The 24896-nt window shown below is 50.9% G+C and overlaps 1 protein-coding gene across 1 annotated transcript in view; it reads left to right on the top strand.

The window, feature by feature from the left end:
- Window positions 1-18851, top strand: part of CFDP1 (craniofacial development protein 1) — a 60882-nt gene extending 42031 nt beyond the window's left edge. Inside the window, 2 exon segments of the mRNA XM_057364550.1 lie at window positions 13058-13216; window positions 18107-18851. Coding sequence (XP_057220533.1) covers window positions 13058-13216; window positions 18107-18197 — 250 coding nt within the window. The 3' untranslated portion in view covers window positions 18198-18851.
- The last annotated feature ends 6045 nt before the right edge of the window (window positions 18852-24896 follow it).

The following is a 24896-nucleotide window of genomic DNA, read 5'->3' as shown; positions in this document are numbered from 1 at the left end:
TGGATTGAGTTTTTTGAAGCATTAGTCTGTTCATTCATCAGCAGTCCACTGATCTTGTCTCCTCTCTGGGTGACGTGTGCCTTGCTGGTTTGCCCTCGGCATCTGGTAGGTCACGCTGGATTTGAGAAACAACTCTGGCATTGTACCAAGCAGAGGCTGTGGGACACTCAACATTGGATTCCAGAGATGATGTGTCATGAAAGCCCTGGCCCTGCCTGCCCCTCTGCACGAGGCTGCTGGAGGTAGTGGGAGTCTTGCCGGGTTGCAGTCCCCATGTTCAGGGAGAGATTTGTCTTTCTGAGYAGATTCTGGTAGGTGGATGTTAGCTGCAAAATCTGTTTGGGAGCCTGCAGCTCTGTGGGGGYGGAAGGGAAGCCTTGTGCTTATCCCTCTGCCTGCCTCCAGCTGGAAGGTGACAACGGAACTTGTGGCTGGGAGAACTCAGCTGTTTCCATTTTCTTCCTCTGGGGACTTGAAATCTATTTCCAGTGAGGTGGGTCCCTGGGAAAAGGAAGGGCAGCTCTTCTAAGTGAGTGCTGCCAAAGCTGAAAGGCACTGGGAGGTGTCCTTGCCAGCCTCAGGCATTTGAAACACTTCAGTCAAGGCCTGGAAGAAAACCAGAGGATAATCTTAGTTTCTCCTCTTGAATACATTTTGGGCTCTCCGCACTGTCCTCTGGTTTGTTACTAATCTTTTCCGCAGCCTWAGAAAGCTGTTAAAACAACTGAGAAGGTTCTTGTTGAGAAGAAGAGCATATCCTTTCATCAGTTGATTTTCTATTGCCTATTCTCTCCTGGCTGAACATCGTGTTTTATATGGCAAGCATCTTTAAAGCTTTTAGGGTATTTCTCTTCATTCCTGACCCCCGAAATACCCTCTTTGTTCTGGATCGTTGAGCCAGCTCTTAATCTGGGCTGGAAAAGGAGAAGGTAATTGTGATGGATCCCCCTGTGATATTACCCTTCCCAAAAGCAATTAAATGTGATCAAACCCTCATTTTTGTTTTATGACTGCTTGTAGCAGTGCCCAAACATTTATGGTCCCCCGAAGTCCCACGTGCTGCCAGGCAAGGCTTTCCAGTGGAAGATAATATATTATATTCATGCTATTCGTTAACTTGCACACTGCAAAGCAGCCACTCCACTGGGCTCTAGCTTGTTGCTCATTCTAGTGATGCATTTGTGTTATGCAGCCCCGATTCTCCTTCACCTCACTTAATTTCCTGGGAACTTTCCTCTCTCCTAGGCTGCTTAGCTTTGTGAACATTTGCCAGTGGAAGGTGGTGTATTTGTTTTAATCTGATCTTTTCTTCAAGCTGTCAGATTAATTGCTGGGCTAGGAGGGAGTTCCCTCCCTGCCCCTGTCCTGCCRTTGTCATTTCATTTTGATCAAAGCCTGGATTGATCTGATACAGTGGGAAGCTAACCAGGATTAAACACTGGGGCTGTCTAGGAGCCACAGGGACAGACCCAGGGACTSTGCATTGCTGGGGGGACCCTGGGGGTTGTTTTCTCAAGGGTGATTGGAGTGTGAGTGTTGGATCCTCCTTGCATGGTCCACTGCACTGTGAGGAGTGACCTGGGAATYGCACCAGCTGCTCCGCCATCCAACTCATTCACTTTGAAATCCCTTTAGCACTGGAACAATTCCATTAGCAGGACTTCTTAGGCCTGATTTGGAGTGGTTTCTCTGCTGATCAAAACTAAGTCTGTGCACCAGTCTGGAGAGCTCGTCATAACCAAGACATTCCCTCCGTACCTCGGGGCTGCTTGCAGCTGAAATCTTGAACAAAAGATCTCTGTTAGACAAAGGAGGAAGGAGTGAGCCTCTGAAGAGTGGAAGAATTTCTCCTCTGTTTGCCAGCACTTCTATTCTAACTATTCTTTTATTAAGGATTGGTCACCAATTAATCCATGTCGTTTTGCAGACAAAGCTGTCAACATTTTTAAGGTTGCACTGTGAAATAACTTCAGTGCTGCTGGTTCTAGCAGCTCTGAATATTCTCAAACAAATGCCTTTTAAGATAAAAATGGCCTGTGCTTGATTCCAGCCCAGAGTTGTGATCGTTACTCTTTTATTTGAAACGTCTCAACTGAACCCAGTGAAGTCAGTGAGAGCTGCAAGTGTTTGAAAATCAAGTCACTTATTTCCATGGCTAAATATGGGCGTAATGCAGGGTGTTACTCTAAAATGCTCCAGTGTGTGACCCAAGTTGGAGCTCAGCACGTGTGCTGTGTGCCACAGTATTGTCTGCAGTACCTTCTGACAACTTTCAGGTCATCAGCCTGTTGGACCTGAGTACCARATGCATCATGCCCTCTCACTTTTATTTTTTGCTGTTACCTGCTGTTGGGGTGTGAGATGCTTCACAGCCACGTAGGAGTGTAAGCTGACTGGCAACTTGTACATGTGTGCATTTCTGCTGATTTCTGTCGATTTCTGTCCATTTGGAATGAGAATGGTAGAAGCAGGACACCTTCYTCCCCCACCCCTGCACATTTCCCACACAGTTAGAGCTTTATAAGAGGCATTTGTTGACACTCTCAGTGGCACCACTGAGATACAAAATTAAATCTAGCCCACCACCTTGGAGTGGGGTAGGCACAGTGGTTCTGTGCTGGTGTAGCAAAATCCACAGAAGCTGACACATTTATTATCCCTAAATGTTTGAAGAACATAAGAGCAGCATAAAATAAGAGCATGCGTGAGATTTTTCAATAAAATTAATTAATTCAAGCAGTGCTTTACAAATTCAAGTTAACCCRTGTGGGAACAGTTTGGGGAGTTCTGGAGAATGCATGCAGTCCTGCAGTCGCAGGGGCAGGTCTGGTTTGAATTGCATGGATGCCCTGGGTGGAGGAGAGCTCATGTGAGGAGTGACTGCAGCTTCCAGCTGGGAAGGGGCAGCTCCATCAGCGTTTGTCTGCAGCTGTGGTGCTGTGTGTGCTAACAGGGGCGTACCTTTGGCTGGAGACCAAGCCTGAGTTACRGGTCCTTACCCGTCAGCCGAGCATCAGACAGGGCTGGTTCGTGCTGGGCTGGAGTCCTTAAYGTCTTCATAGTATCAGAACTCATTTGAATGCTGCAGCTCTTCCAATTAAGCTCCTGTTGAACTTCATGCACAGATATTGTGATATAATTGGCTGGCCTGCTGCTCCAACAGCCTCTGTCTGTGCTCCAGGCTGGAGGGGAGCCAGAGCGAGCCCTGGGCTCCACACAATGTCATACTTATTAGGAGGGTGCGAGATTTTGTTTTTGCTAAAACAGTTCTGCCAGTACAGCCTGGAGGCCAGCTGCAGTTAGACTGGCACAGAGGGGCCTTATGCTGCTCTGAATTGTCCCTGGCTCTGGGGGCAGGCAGGGATGCTGCTGGAAGTACCTTTATCCTGCAGTAACAGCCTGTGCATGGTGAGTGCTGCCCAGCTCCACAAGTGCAACTTTATTTTGTTGATATCTACCCCATAGCAACTTTGTCTCAAAGGCCCGAGGAAAATATTTTGYTTCCTCTGGCTGTTAGGAAGTGGGTTCTCCATGGCAGCAGTCCCTTGACAAAGGGTTCGGTGCTGAGCAGGAAACCCTGGTCCAATCCCTAATGAGCCCTTCCTGCTGATAAGGGAACCTGCGGGTCAGGGGCTGTGGCTGAGCCAGCCAATTCCCCRAGAACTGATGTACTTTTTGATGAGCACATCCTCCAGAGCCTGTACAGTGAGACTCCAGGCCCTGCTGAGAGGGGGATGCTGACCYAGATGCCACAGAATGGGACCTGCCTGAGGAAAGGCCAGCTCTGGCAGAGCTGTTCACCTGTGTTACTGTTACTGCTCTCTGACATTCCTAAGCTGGAACATCCCATCTCTCCCCTGCTCAGCAAGTTTGCCMCTTACTGTACATGGAGACCCAGCACTGTTTTTATTCTTGGACTAACTCATGTGTGTTCATGTGTGCAGTATTATGTGTGTTTACACCTGGGTTATCACCCAGTTTGGGAAGTGGACTGGAGAATAAGGTGCTGTCCTGTTTTGGAGCAATGAAGCTCCTAGGTCTCTTTTTCCAGCTTTGTGTTTTAAAAAGGCCTATCTAGTACAATCCATTACATGGAGATAGAATGAAGTATTTCTGTATCTTTGAAAGTGCACTAGAAAAGAAGTCCCTGATAGGTATCTGTGCTGGCAGCCCATGGCAYGATGCTCTGCAAACCCCTTCACCAGCTGCTTCACACCTGCCRTGTCAGTTTTGCTGTTCATTTCCCCCTTCTACAACACTTATTTCCTTYCTCAAGGTGAGGTGCACTCTGCCAGAGCAGCATTGCTCAACTTGTAAAGTCACACCTAAACTCACTGTGCTGGATTAATAATAAATCTAGCAATAAACTTGGAATACTGGAGCATTTCCCTTCAGCATGCCATTGCTTGTTGCCGCTGCTGGGAATTGGGAGTGACATGGATTTTTCCCCTGTGACAAATCTTTGTTCCCCCACTGACTATATTTAGACACAAATATATCGAGAATCAACTGTRCCCATGGCAAGCTGTGCTACTGCCTGCAGCAGCCTTCACCAAGGCTGCAGCATCACGTGGGCTTTTATTCTGTTGCATTTGCCCTTGGCTCTCCACGCTGATAGAAAACATCATCTCTCCCAGGCTTGGATTACTGGGCTGCTGGCATGGAGTGGTCTGGCTGTCCTTGCCCAACAGTGCCTTTTATCTCCATCTTAAACTTTTCAATGTAGAACCTGGCGTGGGAAGAAGAGCTATCACTCTCCTCTCTTCTGGAGAGGTTGCACCTTCCATTCTGTCTGTCACATTGCTATTTGAACACTGTGCTTGAGTTGTGATCCTGGATTACCTCCTTGACTCAATGGAGTCAGTGTCAGACTTCCTGCAAGTAGGAAGAATCTGTGAACGTTGCTGTTCATGTATGGGTCTCCARCATGAGGCTGTCTGAGGTCTTGGGAAGTATGGGGTGGCATTAKAAACCAGMAAGGACCTGAGGCTGTTCTTAGCYCTTGATATTGCAAAAGCAGTGATGRCAAAATAACTTGGGGTTAGCCTGAACAAAAGCCAGAAAAAAATTAACTCACACTATCACCTCAATTTAAAACCCCATTTCCTTGTTCCTTTTAAGTCCTCGAGGCTGGTCCTGCTGCAGTCAGACTGTGCTCCTTTTGCATGGGTGCAGTCAGAGTATTTTCACCGGGAGCTGACTCCTGTCAGTGAAACCCTCCAAGCAGCAGGAATCAGTCTGTCTTGGTCTGCTGGCAGGATCACAGGTGGGATAATTCCCATTTTCCYAGTGCACTTGCATCTCTTGCTGCTTTTGGACACAGCTGCCTGCTCTGCCGTGCCCTGTAGCACCACRCAGTGGGTTTTGTCCCAGCCATGGCTGCTTTTTCACAATGGTTTGGTTGGTGCATGTCGCTCTTCAGAGTGCAGGAAGTTTGATACCCCTCACTACACAGATCTGACCCTGTGTCAAATATCCCCACTACTCCTAAAGCACTTTGGGCAGGTTCTTTGGCTCAGTTTGTGTGTGCTTTAGGGTGTAAATGCTGGGTACCTGCTACCAGCTCAGCAAGTGGAACACACGGACAGGCACCACCAGGTTGGCAGTGAGTTCCTTGGGCTGCACCTCCCTGGCCGGGTGATGGGAATCCATCAATCCTCTCCCTGCCAGCCTGCCTTGGGCAATGYCCTCCAAACAGGATCATTGCCTGCCCTCCAGTACCATCCACCCTAATTTTATCTTCATTTCCTCCTCGCTTGTCTTTTTTTTTCCACCTGGTATTTCAGTGTTTGTTTGTTTGGTGTTAGGGAGGCTTTCTTGTTTGCTTTTTAAATTACCTGTTGTGACAGGCAGAGCTGAGAACAAGCCAGGTTGCTCTCTGCATCCACCCGAGAGCCTGTTTGGGAAACAGTGCCAAGCAGGGAGGAGGTGAGGGGGTGGGAAAGTAGAAATTCAGTTAGGTTTTGCGTGGGAGAGTTTCTGTCCTTGGCCATTTATGTGGGGTGAGGGATGAGAGAGCTGGTCAGTTTTGGGTGCTGCAGAGCAAGACCTGTGGTATCGTTCTGGGGAAGGTTTCTGCAAGCTGGCAATACGTGGTACCATCATTCTGCTGCTGTCTGCTCCATCCAGCCAGACCATCCTGGCCTTAAGGAGCAAATGGCACCACACTTGTCTTACTGACAAGTGCTCCTCTTGTTCTCTGCCAGCGTTTTCAATCCTCTGTTGAGGAAGATCATCTGGGAGTAAACAGCAGAGCTGGCACATGGGCCACCAGCCAGGTCTCTGCATGCATCCATCTCGTGCAGTGTCTCTCACACCCTTGCACGCAGAAGGAAGAATGGTGGGGCCGGTGATCCATGGTGCTCTGGGCAAGAATCTTCMACTTTATTAAAATGAAAATATTTACTGGCTGCATCAGTTGCCCAGCTGTGGTTAGTTTGCATGAGAGCCATTTCCTGCAGTTAAGGAAACTATTCAGCTTTACAGCAGATCATGGAAGGAAAAGATACTACTATGTCCAAAATCTTGTGCTCTTCTCTCTGCTGAGTGGGCAGATTTCTCGCCTGAATCTCTGCCATTGAAGCACTTGGGGTGACAGGAACAGATCTGTCATTGCTGTGCTGCAAGTAAATACCACAAGTTCCAGTGAGGAAGGAAGAGGGGCAGGAGARGTGCAGCACGAGAGCCAGGGTTTGGTGGTGAACATGGTGCAGGGCCATGAGATGCCATCTTTCTGCACTCAGTGACATTTGCTTGCCAGCATCCTCCCTTCCATGCTGCTTGGTGCTGCAGGGAGCCAGCAGAGAAGTGGTTTGTGTTGTAGTGTGTGTTTGAGTTGGGTTCTTCTGCTTGAAGCCATTGCAAAGCCATTCAGCCATGCTGAAGATCTGGGAATGGATGCCTCCTGCTTGTCCTCTTGTGCCAGACATCATAAATACACTTGCCCTTGCAGCAGTCTCATCATCTAACATGCAACAAAAACTATCCTCCAAGTTCTGACCTTGCTTGAAAGTGGATTTTTATAGGTTGTAGGTGTAACCTGCCTTTTAAAATGGTAATTGGTAAAGGTGATCTCTGACAATCTGCTTCCCAGGGCTGGGGCAGAAGGTACAGGGGCTTTCCTGGCCTTCAAGATTTCCTACTGATGAAATCATGTCATCTCTGTGAGTCCACATTTATTTCTGCAGAAGGAATGATTGCTCTACAGTGCCTCATGGAGAGTTACCAGATGTTTTGGATGGATGCTGGAATGTGATGGAGTGTCCAGCACTAAATTGTTTCTGCTTTGGGAGATGCAAAACCCTGCAATCAGGCCAGAGAAGTTGCCCCACTCTGTAGTCTTGTCTCCTTTACCCTACAGCTGCAGGGTGTGCAGGATACCTTGGTGGAATCCGCATAATCTAAAAAAATACTCTTCTTGGTCCAAGTATTGCAGCAGTGCTTTGTCACAAGACCCTCACTGGCAGAACAGGTTATTTGCCACTGTTTAATTGTGGCTCAGGGGGCTAAGTTTCATTAGTGGGGGAAAAACAAGCTACTCATTTGTGATTTGCATACATCAGTGACTGTCCTCTTCTCTGTGTTTGCTCACATTATTTCCCCAAAACAGCATAACAAGAAGTGGGGTGGGGGAACATTGAGGTGTTAGCTAAGAATCAGTAATATCCTATTTTATGTTCATAATTTTCTTCTTACAAATTGAGCCCTTCTTAAAAGTATTCCTAGATGACAGAAGTAGGGCCATCTTGCTACAGAAATTATTATCCACAACAAAGAGGATACTACAAGGTGGATGGAGAAGCAGCAGAAAGTCTGCGGTCTGTGGAGCCAGCAGAAAGAGAGCACAGAGGGTTTGTGATCCTCAGAGGTGGAGGTCAGGCTAAAACTGGGGACACTGCTGGCTCCTTGGCCAACATTTGAGTAGGTGTCCTCGGGCTCACTTTGTTCATTGGTGTTGGACAATGTGATCTGTCATCTCCTACAGTCTGATGGTTCCTGCCTGCTTCTGACCAGTCAGCTTGATCTTCTCTGGCCAACTGGTGCTGGTTCAGCTGCTAAATATCTCCATAGGTATTTCACAAAGACAGGAGGTGCTTCCCCTAGTATTCCTCTTCAACAGCTGCAGCATGGCTGTTGTGGATAAGAGAGGCTGATTTGCAAAGACATCGGAGATCCGCTGTGTCAAGGGAAATGTGAGAAAGCAAACAGGAGAAGCAGCACAGAGCTCTGCCTTTGGATAGCAGGAATGTTCTGCATGGATGGAGGAAGGAAGTGGCTTGGCAGCAGTGGAGCAGACAGATATCTGGGTGAATCACAGGTTCARCATGAGTCACTGCTGTCACACGGTTGTGGAAGAGGCACACGTCACAGGGGCCGTGTTAGGAGCTGCACGCTCCCAAGGCATCCCAAACATTCCTCCTGCTCCCGGTGCTGGTAAATCCGGCACTCGTGCTATTCCTGGTTTGGATGCTGCACTTTGAGGAATACGTTGGCCAATAGCTGAGAGTCTGTGAAGAGCAGTGAGAGTGGTCAGAGGGCTGGAAAACATGAGGAATGAGAACAGCTTGAAAGGACCTGGGATTGTTTAGTCTAGGAAAGARCAAGCTGGGGGGGCAGGCAATATGAAGAGCTTTCAAAGACATAAAAGGCTGCTGCAAAAAGTGAGGGAATGATCTGTTCTTAGTAACTACTAGGAAGAAGATAGCAAGTCATGGGCTGAGCAAGGAAATTTAGTCACTGGGGAAGACTTACATAAGTGAAAGGCTGATGAATTACTGAAACCTCAGTGTGTGTGGGGTTGGTGTCAGGAGACCTTCAGAGCACCCATCTCTGGATGGGTGGGAGAGGAACTCATCTTGCTTTATCTGGTGGGATGCACTATGAGGCCTTTGTAGCCMTATTCCCAATTGCTGGAAGATTATTTTCTAAAGCTTGTGATGAAGTCTGCCTCTTTTAATCWGGCATACATTTCCTAGATGCTGCTGACCTGCCTGTTACAAGACATCAGGATTACATGTGGCAGTGACACTTTATCACTGCTAWAGCAGCAATTCTCCATGCTCCTGGTCAGCCTGCAGGCTTGCACCAAGGTGGGGGAAAGCCTCATTGTTAAGGACAGGGATGTAGAGTGTGTTCACCTCTGRTGGGACAGCAAGGGAGCCCATGCTTGCTGCTTGTCCCTGTGTGTGACCATGTCAGATGACGCACAGGCACAGTGTCCTGATGACATTAGATGGTGCAGGGGAATCCTCCCTGCCAAGGCAGAGCTCCCCAGCAGTTTTCCTTTTTTTGGCTCAGGGGCTGATTTCAGCTGTGCTTTTTAATTGTGAAAATCCAGAGCATGTGTCCTAAATAAGCGATTGTCCTGATCCTCATCCCTGGGATCCATTATGTCTTAGCAAATTACTTTCTCTCTTTTAAATGCCTTAGTGATTAAAGATGCCACAGCAGATACCCTTAATGAGTACAAAAAGGGTAATAATTCCTCTTGTTGGCACTGAATGCAATTAATCAGGCCCCTTTACTTGCTTTTCAAACAGATGAGGCATTTAAGGCCAAGCAAGTTTTTAATTGGACTTTAATGTTTCTCATTTACTTCATTTTGGCACAAGCGTAGGAATTCCCACCCCCAGGTTTGCTGGATTTTTTCAGGGTGATAAAAGGCTCAGCATGAAGACTCAGCAGCAGACTCAAACATGTCCTTCAGCCTGTGCCTGGTCCCATTGCCTGGCCCATTGGTCCTGCTGCAGCAGCRCAGAATTGTCTGGACAGGAGGAGAACCAGGTTATCCAGCACAGAGCCAATTTCCAGTATGGGGCTGACATTGGATATTAACAGGATTTTTGGAGTAGTCATCAACACAAGGGTGCAACAAAGCCTGCCCTTTATTGTCAGGTTCACTTGCCTTGAAGGARCTGTTGACTTGTGAGTATTCTTGTGATTATCTGGATTCCTTTGATGGAGGTCCATGTCATAGCCCAGATTCTGTAGCTTCAAACATGGGGTGAATTACCTTTTAAGCGATATTCCAGAGATCCATGGCCAGGAAGATGTACAGAGGCTTTGAGCACCATTACAGATGGGTATGTGCGTACAGATACTGTTAATCTATGCCAGGAATTGCCATGGGAGAAAAGATACATGATGAGTAGCCCTTGCCTGGTTTGCAGCTCCTGCTCCCTGCTCTGAAGCCAGCACCACCTCTTCTTCCACCTCTGGCCATGAACCATCTTRCCTTTGGTTTCCATTCCTCCCATTTATCCTCCACTGTGGTTTGGGGACAGCAGTTGACCTGTCAGCATGTCCCAGTACRTGTTTCATGCAGAGACACGTTCAGYAGCCCAGCTTGGCAGATTGGCCCATCCCAACTCAGCTCTTTCCCGCCAGCAGCCGACAGGTTCAACCAAAAAGGCATCAGTCTCGGCATGTGTGAGCCTGCCTGTGAGCCTGCTTGTCACTCTGCAGGGCAGGGATTCCTCTAATGCCCAGGAAAGATCYCAGAACTTTCAGCTGGGTTTTTCCAGGTGTGTGCTGTGTCCTTTGCAGTCAGATCTGTCTGTATTTCAACAGACAGTGGCTGTGGACTTCCACCTATGGAAAGGTCGGTGGATGCAGAGGAGCTGTGGGTGCCCTTGGATAGGTGAGATGACTCTAAGGTCTTCGGGAGTTTTTTTCCCTGAAAAAACAATTAGGAGAAATCTAGGGACRTTTCTGCATCACTATTTTTCCTGCTTCAAAGGTAGGAAAATCTTAAGCACAAGTGTGTCTGGAAAGTTAAGTGTGTTAAGAGAAATGTGTTATTGAATACCTTGTGTTAATTTAAACACSTTCTGCCTGCCAGATTTGGGGCAGAGGAGGTTTGCCAGCTGCATCAGCCATAGCACTTCCCTACATCTGTCTCAGGGCATCCTTAAGGCCTCCCAGTGCAGTGTGAGGAACTGCTGTGCACAACCACCAGGCTCTGCTTTCCAGGCAGCTGCACAGCAGGGAATGCCRTGGGGGATGCCTGCCCAATATTTTATTTGGTTTGTCCTTCCTTTTTGTCACATCTCTTCTCCTCTGACTCCCTCACATCTTGAACATGCATCTGATACTGGGTTTGGTGATGGAGCAAGGCTTGTGTAGTGCTGGGTAGCCAGACTTGGTGGGAACCAAGTCTCTCCAATTTTATCTTGTGCTGAGAACATCTCCGCCCATTTTGCCCTATTACACCATTTTCCTGCTTCATGCAGATAAGGATACCTGGAGCCATCATGCCTTGAAAAGTCAGGGAGAATTGGAAGCTGAGCTAGGGGTTATTGTGTGATCATGGTGTGAAGGGCTGTAGACATCTTGATGAGATGTTCAGGGATAAAGGTGAATCAAAGAGCATCCAGCTTGTTCTGTGTCCCTGCAGAGTGAAAAACTGCTGCCATTGGCCTGTGCTTGAGCCACGGGCAGGGACGGAAGGAAATAAGAGAGCCAGGTCCTAGGACATTTCTGCTCCTCTGGCTGGTATTGAGGAGGGGCAGGCAGCTTTGTCCAGTTGCTATAGAGCCTGCCAAAATGCTCTTAATCCCAAATATATCTATGTCAGGAAGCTGCAACCCCAAGTGACTCTAGCCAGCCATTCTTTCATTGAGAGTCTCCTGGCTGAAGCTTACAGAGTTGTCATTTTCTTTGATTTAATTCCATATAAACTGCAGAATTATTTTCCTTTAGAGGCTTGCAAATTACGGAAGCATAAACCATGCTAATGATCCGATAAGGACAACTTTGGATACATTCCCAAGAACGGCTACCCCTGGGCAGGACGTGCTCAGAGAGCACTGATAGAGAGCAGTTTGCCATGCTCACCTGGCTGCCTTCCTTGGGCCCCCCTTCCCAAATTCCTTCATCTCTCAGGAACGAGAATCATTTCCTCTCTGGCTTCTTGCAGAGGCAAAGGCTGTGCAGACCTGAAGTTATCTCTGGAATGTGTGTAAACACTGAGTTCAATGGGATGCTGTTTGTCCCCCACTGCTGGGGGGGTTTAAGAAGGGTTAATACAAGTTTGTTTTATGGGTTCCTAGCCTGAGAATTGTCTTCCTCAGAGGGCAACCTGGCTGACCTGAGCCCCTGTGTGTGCATTTCCCAGCATAAAGAGGAGATTTGGGGGCCCCACCACAYGGGTGGGATTTCACTCCTCTAAGAACAAGGAGATGAAAGACCCAAGTGGTCTCCCTGCTAAACAGGGACCCGGGAGATGGTATGGRATCACAGTGCACGTGCGCTGGGACTCAGTGTGCAGCTAACAGGATTTAGATGATGCTTGGACAGAAACAAATCAGGAGAAGGGTGGGGGTTACAGGCAGTTCTGTGCTCCCATCTTCAAAGAGCATTGAAACGTAAGCAGGGCAACAAAACCTGAGAAGTGACGTGTGGGCTGGGACMAAATGAGAGGCATAAGGAACTCTATCTGTTTGCATAAAAATAATTCAGATGTAATTTCGTTAGTGGTGTACGTCACTAATGAGTCTAACCTGGAGACCAGAGTGTTCTTGATTTAGAATTAGCAGCAGCAACCAGAACCTAAAGCTAAAGAAAATCAAGCATTAATAGCGATGAAATGGTTAATTCGTAGATGTGTTGTCAGTACTGGTGACGCACTGAGGCTGGATCCCTTCCAGAAAACAACACTTTAACTGAAGACAAAGAACCAGACTTAGCACAGAGGTGATCAGTGGAATGGCTTGGCCTGGTATATACAAGGGGTCAAACTGGATGATTTAATGATCTCTTTTGGCCTGAAAGCTCTCTGTTCTCCTAARAAGATAAATGAAAAAGCCCTTTCACAAAAAGCAAGCACTTGAGATATGTGTGTAATGAACTCTGCTGCTTCCAGGGGAACGGCAGAGCAGGATCTGCAGGAAGCGTGACCTTGCCGCCTGCAGGCTGCATGGAGTTGGTGGCCATCTGTTTGGTGGCAGTGGCTCACCACCATCAAGGCCACCACTCTCACCCGTGACATTTCTCAGGTCTGTTTTTAATTGCCATCTCCCTGCATTTAACTTAACATTTGCTCCCTAATCTCCGTCAGGGTGAAGAGGCCAAGCGGTATGAGTAGCCTTYTGGGGAAGATCGGCGCCAAAAAGCAGAAGATGAGCACACTGGAGAAATCTAAACTAGACTGGGAGAACTTCAAGGAGGAGGAGGGGATTGTGGAGGAGTTGGCAATCCATAACCGAGGGAAAGACGGGTAAGAGGGACTTTACCTAATAATAGTCCAGCATTTCCCACCACTTCATTTACATGTGAGAAGCCCATTGCTTGCTAYAGAGTTCACAAACCCATGGGGTTTCTTAAGGACTTATTCTAGGCATAGGTAAAACCAGCAGCTGCTGTAGGCATCACAGGGAGACAGGTAAGTCTGCAAACACCTATCACTCTCTGCTAGTAAGTCCAGCCAATGTCTGGCTTTATCATCTCTTGTGCTTGTGGCACAGAGGTGAATTGGTCTAATGCAGCCCACCAATAACGAAACACAATTGCCTTTGTCCAGTTTCCCTTTTTCAATTTGGGAAAGTTTTGTTCTGTTCTTCAAATGATGCATTTCAGTTGCATTTGTCCTCCCTCCTCCCACGTAAAGATTTATGTAAACACAGAACAGCTGGCAAGGTGCGTTAAGGATTATGGCAGCACTGGGCGTTGGTTGTGTGCATCAAGCAATGTTCACTCCAGTGAAGTTAATGGAAGTATCATAAAAATAAATGGCAATGCTGTAAATAAAACAGAAAGTTAATAACATGCACTGCAGGGAGTGATAATGAGATCAGAAGCAGAATTTCCACTACAAGTGCTTTGCAAAGCTCTGGGAAAACATAACCGGCTTAGTGGACAGCTCATAAAATGTATATTTTATTATAAGCTATTATTTTACCTGCAGGAAAAACTCTGAGCTTCTGCATTCCAACAGATTGGATTTTCTATTTTAGACAGATATTTTATAACTGTCAAACTATCAAATAGATATTTTCAGTTTGATCTTGCACCCTTGCTCAACACAACTTCTCCATCAGATCTCCCCTGATCTGTTTTCTGGTCGTCTGCCCTTGAACAAGTAGAGCAATTCTGTAGGAGTGCTGGAGAGGGGCAGCTGTTCCTCTGAGATCCCTGAAGTCCAAGGAGGTGAATGATTTCTGCCACATACAGGTGGGGCAGAGCAGTATTTTGTGTCATCTCTTGTGTGCCCAAACCTGGTATGTTGACTGTTCTTGCCCAGTGCTGTTCCCTTTCTCACCCCATCAAGCAGGACAGCTTGCTCTTCATGCCTGGCAAACCTTTCCAAAGACACTCACGTAACGGTCCTTGAAGGCTGAAGAAGGGATCAGCACATGGAAAAGATGAGCAAAGCAGAGCAGCAATTTTAAGAGCATTTTTAATCTTGGACRGCTTTGGGTTTTGCTGCCTGTCACATCCCAGGCTAGAAAATCTGCTAAGCTCTTGGCAAGCAGTTTTTGTCATTAAACAAATGAGAAACGTAATGCCAGGATAACTGTAGACACTTCTTACAAATATGTTTATGCTAGTCAGGCATGCAGTGAGGGGATCAACTGAGTATCTGCTCACTAGGAATTACTTCCACCTTCAAGGTATAGGGAGAAGGGAGGAGCACCGATGGAGGCTCAACCCRCTGCATTTTCGCTTCCAGACCACCGTGGTGTGAAGGGTGCAGTACCCTCACAAAGCAGCCAGCCTTCCTGGGGGGCAGGTCACACAGACACAGCTGCTGCCGGCCTCAGGTCATTTCACAGGAGCCTCTTGTCCCTTCTGCAGCTGCCTCTTCTCTTTTAATAATGTCGACTGTGCTCACCCTTCAGTGGGCAATCATTTACACATCTCTATAAAGATTGTAATGAGCCGTTGTTAACCCTTCAACCCAGGCAGGCAAGAGGGGGGCACTGCCTTTAATCCCCGGTGCTGTTAAAAACCTCTGCTCCCCACGTGTCCTGCTGTGTGATTGTAAATGTCTGCCTGATGAGGGGAGCTACAGCCCACTCCTGAACGTGTTTGCTCAATGTCACACGAGCCTGTGCACTTACAGAGATGGTCCGTGTATGTTTCAAGGAAGGCAGGAGGCTTTATTTTTTCTTGGGAGGTGAGACAGGCTGAATTTCTTTTTTGTGCTAACCCCATAGAAGTTTCTGTTYACAGCCCAGAGCTTCTCATACCTCCCTGGCCCTTCTCCAGCAGTGGGCCTGTGGCATCTTTCTGCTGCAAGTGCTGATTATCAGCCAGCCACAATCTGGGCCTAAAATTCCTGAGGCAGAGGGGACATGTGCTACCCCATGGCTCTGTCCTCCCTTGCCTCTGATTTTCCACTCCTTCTATCACCAGCCCCCATCCAGTGATTTGCATTTCCTCAGGAGTGGAATCTGGCCTTTTACAGCCTGGCTGGATCAGGTCCTGAGGGCCTGTTCTGGATTTGACAGGAGAGGCTGGAGTAAGGAGCAGAGGCAGCTATCCCCTTTGCTGTTCATCTCTCTGATGTGCTTTATAAATGGAAATGTGGAGTGGCCTCTTAATTGGGCCACCTTTGTAGGGCAGCCCCATGGGGGAGCAGCCGGCCCCGTGCACTCCTGCCCCGGGTGACTGATGGTGACTGACAGGGGACAGGCAGCACCACTGAGACCCTCCCCAGAGCAGCTTGCAGCTGCCCTTGTTAGCAGAGACAGCCTTAGCTCCCAGTGGATTTACTGTGCTGTGCTGCGGATCACAGCTGCCCTGTTTCCAGGCAGGTTGATAATTTACAGGAAGGTATTGATTCAGGTAGCAAAGGTTGTTTAGACAAGTGCAGGACGGGTGTTTGTGCCTCGCTCTTGCACTTTGCACCGTGTCTGGTGGCGCCTTGGTGTCGGCTGAGCACAGAGAGAGCTGCAGCTCCAGCACAGGCTTCAGAGCACAGAGGGGCTTGTGCTGCCCCTGCAGCTTCCCTGCCCGAGTCCATGTGCACCTCCAGCCCCTGTGTGCCTGCAGCACAGCCCAGCCAAGCCCCACGGTGTRTGCACAGGTAGTGCCTGGGGGGGTCTGCTCTGGCCCCTTCAGCACTTTGCTGTGGCCAGCCAAGGACATKGCCGTGGGATGACGTCGCAGTTCCTCCTCCATGCAGCGCTGCTGGCTGCAGCTGTGAGACCGCATTCCTGGTTCATGATCCACATCGATGCCCCAGGAGCCAGGCCCTGCCCACCTGGGAGGAGAGGCACAAGCAGTCGTGGAGGAAGAGGAGGAGAAAGAGACTGACCCCTTGCTGGGGTTGATAGATGGGTGTCGCAGAGAGACCTGGGGACCTTCAGGTTCAGTAGGTCAGGCTGTTGCCACCCAGGCCATTGGGGTGTTCCCAGATGAGCATAAGTAACTCCTGTCCTTGTCTTSTCAGCTGTGGTTGTGGTTGGTGTTTAGCAGTGGAGGGGTGAAAACCACACGCCCAGCAATATGACACTGAGCACATAGAGCGTGACCCCTCAGCTTCCTTCCTGTGGCCTCTCTGAGCCCAGCCCCAGAGCCGGTCACCTCCCTGCTCACAGAGATGAAGGGAAGYGACACTCCCCTGCCCGCCTTTCCTGAGCCAGTGTGGGGAGGGGGCCTCTGTGCACAGCCCTCCTCCAACAGGGRCAGGAGCCACAAAAAGACCTCCTCCCATCAGCTCTTCGCCTGCATTGCACCGTGCTGGTCCCTGCCCCTCGCAGCCGGCGGAGATGAGCTGACCCAGTTGTGTCAGCACAAGATGGGCTGGAGCTGCGATGGSAATGGGGTGGCAGCAAGGACGCATGGGGCCGTTCACCCGCTTGGGGGAATCACTCGCTGAAATGAATCTGGATTAATTCATTTCCAGTGATGATTGGATGGGCAGGAGCGTCAGGGCTGTCCCTTGCAGCAAGGGCAAAGGCTCCCTGCTGGGAGCACATTCAGTACTGGTTCAATAGCTGTAGCACAAAGAATTGCAGAATCACGSAATGGTTCAGGTTGGAGGGGACCTTTAAGGGCCAACTAATCCAACCCCCAGGAGTGAACAGAAATTCTTTATCTAGAWCAGATTGCTCAGAGCCCCATCCAGCCTGACCTTGCAGGGACCTCATCACCAAATGTCCCTCTGTCTCAGAGAGAGCACTGCTGATGGTAGGAGAAGCCTTCARCCTTCCCATGAAGCTGGGTCTTGGGCACCTTCATGCACACTGCCTGGAAAACCYGCAGAGCCTGAGATGCTCAGGCTTTGGTCTTGCTTTCAAGCAGTGGGCTGCTCTGGCGAGCAGGAAAAGCAGTGACTGACAGAACAGCCAAATTCAGTGGTTCCCCATGCATCTCGCACACAAGTTTAATGACCTTGTCATGGCAGTCCAGTGTTTGCCACCCTGGAACAAATGCAGAACAATTGTGATGATTCAATTACAGCTCCTGTTTTGAATTGCAATTTCGCTCCCTCTGTAGGTTAATTAGTAGCACAGCCCTGGGCTGTCTGTGGCAAGGGTTTGCAGCGAAATMCATTAAAATTCAGCTGCACGCCGTTAATGAGCAGCAAGGTGCTTTTCCAGGYGCAGGCATGCCTTTTTCCTCGCAGCACTCAGGTGCCGTGCTGAGGGGCAGTGGTGGTTAGAAGCTGGTCTGTGGTTGGGAAGCCCCTGGCCTGCATCCCTGAGCTGCTGCAGGCTTGCTGGGTAATGCTTTTTACATCCCTAATGCTCCCTGTACCTGTTCCTGGCTTGTACTGTGGGTCTGTCAACCTGTATTGAGGGTTGTGGTTGGGTTTGAGATGCTTTGCTGGGTGGTGCAAGGGCCTGCCCTGATCCCCTTCAAGGTATCTGTGGAGTACATTCTTCAGCTGTAGGAGAAGAGCTGGAACCAGGATCAGCCAGTTCAGTTCTCCAGCCTGTGGTACCACCAGAGCTCTGGGAGTCCCCCAGATGACAGCCAGCAGGCCACAGAGCAATTCTGGTGTCCACAGATGTTCAGTGCAGTGTCAGTTCATGGAAAGAGAGAGAGAGAGGTGGATGGTGCTTTCCCTCCCTGCTCATCCCTGCAGGTGGGGTTTGCCCCAGGCTGGGGTCCACACAGGCTGCCACTGCTCACAGCCTCTGCCTCTGCCTCCCTGCAGGTACATCGAGAGGAAAGCGTTCCTGGAGCGCGTGGATCACAGGCAATTCGAAATCGAACGTGACATCAGACTGAGCAGGATGAAGCCCTGATRTGCCCGGGGTGGCCGTGGGGGATCCTGCTCCTTTCTGTGCCCCAGGGCTGGCTGGGGGGTGCTGGCCACCGACGGACCACCAAGCACGGAAACTGTTCTCTACCCAAGACTCAGCCTGTATGTCTCGACGTACAGGGTTTTCCTTTTACTGTAATAGTTTGGGGAGGGTATTTGTCAGTGGACAGCAGGCACTTGGAGGGTTAAATGGCCCAGCAGGTGACAGAAGACACCGGTGAAATTCTGGCAGCAACTTTCCAAGGAGAAGAGGCGGTGGCACCCATGCTTTACCAATCCCAGGTGGTGTTTCTGGCAGCAGGAGGAGCTGCCAAGGCTGGGAGAGTACTGGCATGTTTGGTGGTGAGAGCAGAGCTGCGGGGACGTTTCATGGCTGCTGTGCATACACGAGCTGTGGGCTGGAGCCCTTCTCCCTGCTCTGCCAGCCCCGCAGCACTCCCTGCCCCTCCGCCCTCTGCTCCTGTCCAGACAAAGCCAAACTGTCTRTACTTGTCTGTGGGGTCTGATGATGCTGGGGGGGGTTAAGCAAGCTGGTGAAGAAATCCTTCCTTGTTCATGCTCTCAAGAAGATGGGAGCAGCTGCAGCAGGCAGGAAGGGCCAGGATCTGAGTGTTCACGTGAATAAAGTATTCCATCCCAACCCTCTTGCATGTTGGCAGTGTGGTTTGTGCGGGAAGCAAAGGACAAATTAAGGATCATGCAGAGTAAGGAGTGTCTGACTGCAATCATGAAAACCTYTCAGGGTGCCTGGTGTGTGCCCTGATAGCAGCCTGGGGGTCAGAGCAAGTGCTTGGATCACTTTCCCTATTCAGTACTGGGACTGGTGGTACAATTAAATCCAGAACTGGGGGTGACTGGTCAGTGCAGTCCTGTTGCAGTGCTGCAGGAGTAAGGAAGCCYATCCAGAGCGTGGTCACACAGGGACATTCAGCAAGTGCAGCTGTCTGGGAGGGCAGGCCAAGGCGCCTGGGTGTGGAGCAAGCAGCTGGAGCTGGAGGCCAGCAGTGCACTGTCATCCCTGCCGTCCCTGCTGGCCTGGCTCTGGTGGAGCTGGGCAGCTCCCCATGTCTGGTCTGTGCACATCCTCAGAGTAGAGGTACTCACCGTGTTCCCCCACAGGATGCTCTGGGCCTGCTTGGTGGGGCAGCCCATGCCAGTTCTATGCTGGAGGAAAGCAGCACAAKCCCCATCCTTCCTGCCCACAGGGCSAGCRATGCCATCGCTGCTGATGGCCCCTTGCCTGCAGCTCTGAGCACGGTCTGAGCCTTGGGCTCATGTCCACTGCTGAGTCAGCCCCTGAGCTGTGGCTGTGCTGCAGGATAGATGAGAACAAAACACCACGTGCTCAGGGGAGTTGCAGCCTTTGGCACCCAGTTCTGTACAGAATCAGCTGTAATGGACCTGCTTAAACAAGCCTGAAATTGGACAGAAACAACAGAATGATGACATGTTTTCATCTCCAAACACTTCCAAGCCAGTTGCTGCTTTGGCTAAGGTTGCAAAAACAACTGGAGTTCTTGTGCAGGGCATTATTGTGGGGATATCTCAGCTTGGGGCTCCTGAGTGGCAGCAAGTGGCCCTGGCTGGACTCAGGTGGGGGCTGTGGTGCAAGGGAGGTGCTGCTGCAATAGCTGGGCTGCTCTCCTGCTCRGAGTGTAGTGCTGGACCATCTCCAGTGCCTTCTCTCCTTGTGTGCTGGGCTGGGAGGCAGCCAGTCCTGCCCCGCTTACAGGGTCCCTCCCAACAGGGACCCCAAGGCAGCTCAGGCTTGTTTTGCTGCAGATCCCCAAAGATGGTGAGATGCTGAGGTGGCTACAAGCAGGGCTGGGAGGGCTGGGCCTGTTGTGAGTGCTSAGCAGGCAGCCAGGAAAATGATTTGCCTTTTGCTCCACTGGTGCTGAAAGGAGAGGAGAGAATATTTGGGAACTTCTCTGCCCTGTGTGCCTGTGCTCCTGCAGCCTCACACATGGATGAAGGTGGGGAAGGGTCATGTCACCCYTGCACAGTCTGGCTCCTGGGGGCTGCCAACCAAATCAGCTCAGCAGCACCAAGTAGGTAAGAAATGGAAAATAATTCTGTGTGTTGTATTATTAGCAAGAGCAGAATGGAGATGCAACAGGTACCCTTGGAGATCCCGAAAGCCAGAGGCACCAACCCCAGCCTTGTTTTTAAAAGCATTAAAGAGCTCCAGGCTGTGTCCATAGTGAGTCCTGTGACTGCATCTGGCTCTGGATGGCTTGGGGCAGGCTTTGGATTCACAYGCACGCTAACGGTGCATTAGAGGGACATGGCCAGCACAACCTTCCCTGGCATGCCGGTGAACTAGGAAAATTTATAACCTCCAATTTATGGGATCCTGCCTGCCAGCCCCAGCTATGCTCTCCACAAACTGCAGCCTCTCCTCTGGAGTTTTTTCTTCARCTGAGCAAATGTGGAAAATCTTGAAATCTTGGAAGCAACCTGACCTGCTGGAAAAATGCAGTTTAACAGCGGTGGCCGAGAGCCTCGACTCCTCTCTCTGCTGGGCTCCCCAGCTCGTGGCAGTGTAGTGTGCCCAGCTCATCTTGAGGATGTTGGGCTGTGGTGCCAGATCCCGGCCCAGCAAGCTGGGACAGGCTTGGCAGGACAGCCGGGAGGCAGCCTCCAGCCTGGGCTGAATCGTGGCTTCCTCCACGCTCCCAAGCGTCCCGCGTTTTTGCTCRGTTGGATCATGTATTCCTCGCCTCTCTTTCCTGAAGATGAGGAGTGATTTACAGGTCTCCAGAAAACACAGCTTGGCTGCCTCATAAGGAAAAAAAACAAAACAAAAAAACTAAAACCCCTCTCTGCTTGCTATTTCCATTGCCCAGTCGCCTTCCCACGAAGGGGGGTGGTGCCAGGACCCACCAGCCCTCAGCGTCCCCACTAGCCCTTGACCTCCCAGGCAGCCCTGTGCTTTCTGCAAGGAACAATGTTCTCAGGAGATGTGGGTGCCTTTTTTGAGACATTCCTACCTTGAGCTGTCTTCTCTGAGAYGCTCACATATCCTTCATGGGTAGGGACCCACCCCAAGCATTTGCTTGGGGTAATTTTGGCCCCATCGGGAGTCCCTCATGGCCAGAGCATCACCTCGTCCTCCTTCCCTGGCCGCCTGAAGGGGCCCCTTGTGCAGCTGAGCCCCAAACAAGGCTCCAATTGTGTCTCTRTGCCCTGATGCTTGGGGCTTCTGCCACAGCGTCCGTGTGCTGGGGCCATGGTAAAGCCAGCTGTGTCCAACCCACATGCACATGCTCAGCTTTGCTGCACTGCTGGGGTTTGGAGAGGCTGTTATGGGGCCATGGGAATCGCGACAGGGAGGTAACATTGTGCATTTCGTGCTGCTTCAGTGAAAGGATGTGGGAATAAATGTTGGCTCTTGACATGGGAGAATATTCAGGTGCATCCCATAGCCYCAGCCAGGCTGTCCCAAGGACCACAATTCATGGACAGAGCTGCCACRGGACAAGGTGTGGCAGCTGGGAGAATGAGGGCCCAGAGTGTGGAGCTGACCCCAGGAGCATCTCCCCACAGCCAAGGCAGCAGTTCCCTGAGGGGCAGAGCTGCTGCCTGGAAGGTGATGCTGGCAGCATCACATCATCTTTTCCAAGATGTTGTTTTCAGCCTCTTCCCACCTCTTTCCCTAGTTGCACAGTGGGATTCTGTTTACAGTGTGTTCAAAACTAATGGGGATTAACAGAGCAGCCCGTGGGTCTCCCACCCCATTTGAGGAGGGTCCCCACCCGGGGTGTCCTTGCACGGTGATGGGTGCTGGCACTGGCATTTGAACTCAGCCGATGGCGATGGCTCAGCCAGCCCTTCCCGCTGCCAGCCCTCCCCACTCGCAGCGTGAGCCCCAGCCGGGGGCGAGGATCAGCGCCAGCCCTCACCAGGGGATGAATGGGAACACAAACAGAGCTGCTACTGTTGGGGCAGCCTGAGGCCCACAGCCCGCCTTGGCTGTGCTGGAGTGGGGGGTTGCCCTGCCATCCTGATCTTTGGAAAGGCGAGCAGCCTCCCCCAGCATCTTCTCTCCACAGCTAAGAACCAACCCAGTGCCGTGGAGAAGCACCAGGATAAATCCTGGTTGTGATCCTGTTGGGTCCCGTGATATTACAAGCCAAGAGAAATGTCCTCATTATTTCCAGAATATTGAAGTCTAATAAATCCTGYCCTGCCTTATAGGATTTATTTCTCCGTTCATTGCTAGGAGACTCAGTCCYGTGTAATCCTATTGCTGCTCCAGGAGGTGGGGAGCAGCTTTCTGAAGCACAGACCTGGCAGGATTGTAGGCAGGAGCAGAAAGCCCCAGCTGAAGCTGCTGGTCCCTGAAAACGTCCCAGTGCCAGCCCATTCCTTGTATATCCCACTGTCCCAGAGCTCTGCCCTGTGTTTGATTCACCAAAATAAAACTCATCCAATGGCTGGGGCACGGCTGGGCCAACAGGACATCAACTGAGAGCCAATTAATATGGCACGGCACAGCACAGCCTGCTCCCCCTGTCCCTTCTACACTCACCATGCTCCCCCAAATCCCACTGTGGAGTCTTCCTACACCTTCTCACACCAGATCCAGCAGGAAAAGCTGCAGAAAGCCAGCAAAAGCCAGGTCCAGCACAGGCAGTCCCCTGCAGCCRCAGCAGCAGCCTGCCCATGCAGAGCCAGCCATGTCTGGCTTACCGTACACCAGGGACTCTCTGGAAGACAATGACGGACACATGAATATGGCTGGAAATTTTGCCACTGAAGTGTTTTCCATAGCAACCGTTGCTGGGGCAACCTGCATCCCGAGGAGCATCCATCCCGAAACACCCAGTCCTGTGTCCACTGGAGCTGGCAGAGAATCACAGCACGGGACTGGTGGGACTCTCGTTGTACCCCACCAGCAGCAGCATGGGGATGCTCTGGCAGCCAACCCAGCTCTGAGCATCCCCAGCGCTGCAGGGCCCCTGTAATGCTCTACTTTTCATCTTCTTTTTGSTATTTCATTTTCTCAAAGGTGGGAGAAGCCAAAGAGACCTGTTGGTGCCTGTGGCCCCACGGGCGCTTGGCTGTGGAAGCAGGGATGTGCAGGAGCTGTTGCCAGCTCGGGGTGTTCAGCAGATGCAAGCAGTGATTTTTGGCTCCGAGGGACTGAAAATGGGGTCGAGATCGACAGTGAACACTTTGATCATCAACAGAGGGAGAGGGAAAAGTGAAATCCCCACTGCTTTTAAGTCMAAAAAAGCATCCTTTTTTGAGATTCCTGACGAGTCCTCTCAGAACCTGCCTGAAGTTGTGTGGTGGCAGCTTCACCCTGGGGACACCTCAGGGAACCCAGAAGACCCTCACTGCTGGCCTGGTAGGCCCACACCAGGCTCAGGGTGTCCAAAGCAAAGACACYRTGGCTTYCTGGGATCAGCTGCAGTGGTGGGARAGGAGCTGGGGAGCTTGGAGGCCATCCCAAGGACGCTCAYGGTGCTCAGTGCCTGCTGTCACTAGTGCCACCAACAAGAGGAAACCACAGTCCTCTGGCTGCGCCTGCTGGGGCAGCTGCGGTTTGTGGGCACGACCGCAGTCCCTGCCACCGGATGTCTCCCACCCTCAGCTGTGCCTCAGTTTCCCTTTCTGCCACTGATACACAGGGACACTTGCCTCCAAGCTGCTTTTTGGGGAAGGGCATGTGTTTGCAATCTGGCCTCAGCTCTGCCGCAGCACCCTGCTGTGGCCTGAAAGTAACCCCAGAGGGTGAGAGGAAATGCCGTGATGGGGACAGCAGCCGGGAGGCCTCGTGCACAGTCAGGGGCACATTCCTGGCCTGTCTCCACACGCACCACCCACTCACTGGCCTGCAGCTCTCACGCAGGCCCATTCACTGCCCACTTGCCCATGAGCCCACTGGCTGCAGGCACCCCTCRTGTCCCTTCCCTTGGTTCGCCAAGTGCTCTGGATCTGGCACACTTGGGGAGCAGTGTGGATGTCCGTGCAGCTCCTGCATGTCCACAGGTCCTATGTCCCCACACAGCTCACATGGGTGCCTCCCCCAGCTCCCAGCTGCCCTCCCAGCCCACTTCCAGCTCTCTGCAAACGATGGCAGGGACTGCAGCACAGCACACAGTGCTGCCAAACMCAGGTTTAGCAGCTGTTGGGGTSCCCGTGGGCCATGTGGCCAGGSTGTTGGAACAGCTCAGGCAGACAGYCGTGGTGTGCCACAGATACCGTGGTGTGCCATGTGTCCCATGGTGTCCCATGTGTGCCTGTGTACCTTGTGTGCCATGTGTGCCATGTTGTGCCGTGTGAGCCATTGCCCCTACAGGCACCCCACTACCTGCCCCATATATCCTCCTGCCCCTACAAACCCTGCCCATCACACACCCTGGAACACTCCAGATACCTTACTGTTACCCTTTATTGCACACCTGTTACACACCCATTAACCTTTAATCACCTTTGCTCATTACACACCCATTGCAGAGCCTTTTTCCTTCATTTTCAAATCATTACACGCCTATGACACACCTATACAGCCTTGGTTGCACACAAAGTGCAGGCCCACTACAACACCTGTTGCACACCGTTGTGTGCCCAGCTGTTGCACGCCTGTTCGGCTCGYCCTGCCCTTTGTCGCACGGTGCCACACCCCACACGTGTCACAGCCCGTTCCGCACCTTTCACACTCGCACTGCTC

The sequence above is a fragment of the Malurus melanocephalus genome, unplaced genomic scaffold (assembly GCF_030028575.1).
Source record: "Malurus melanocephalus ecotype Western Australia unplaced genomic scaffold, MMel_1.1 scaffold_40, whole genome shotgun sequence".
NCBI lineage: Eukaryota > Metazoa > Chordata > Aves > Passeriformes > Maluridae > Malurus > Malurus melanocephalus.
Note: the sequence above shows the minus strand (reverse complement) of the source record. Positions and strands in the feature narration are given on the sequence as shown.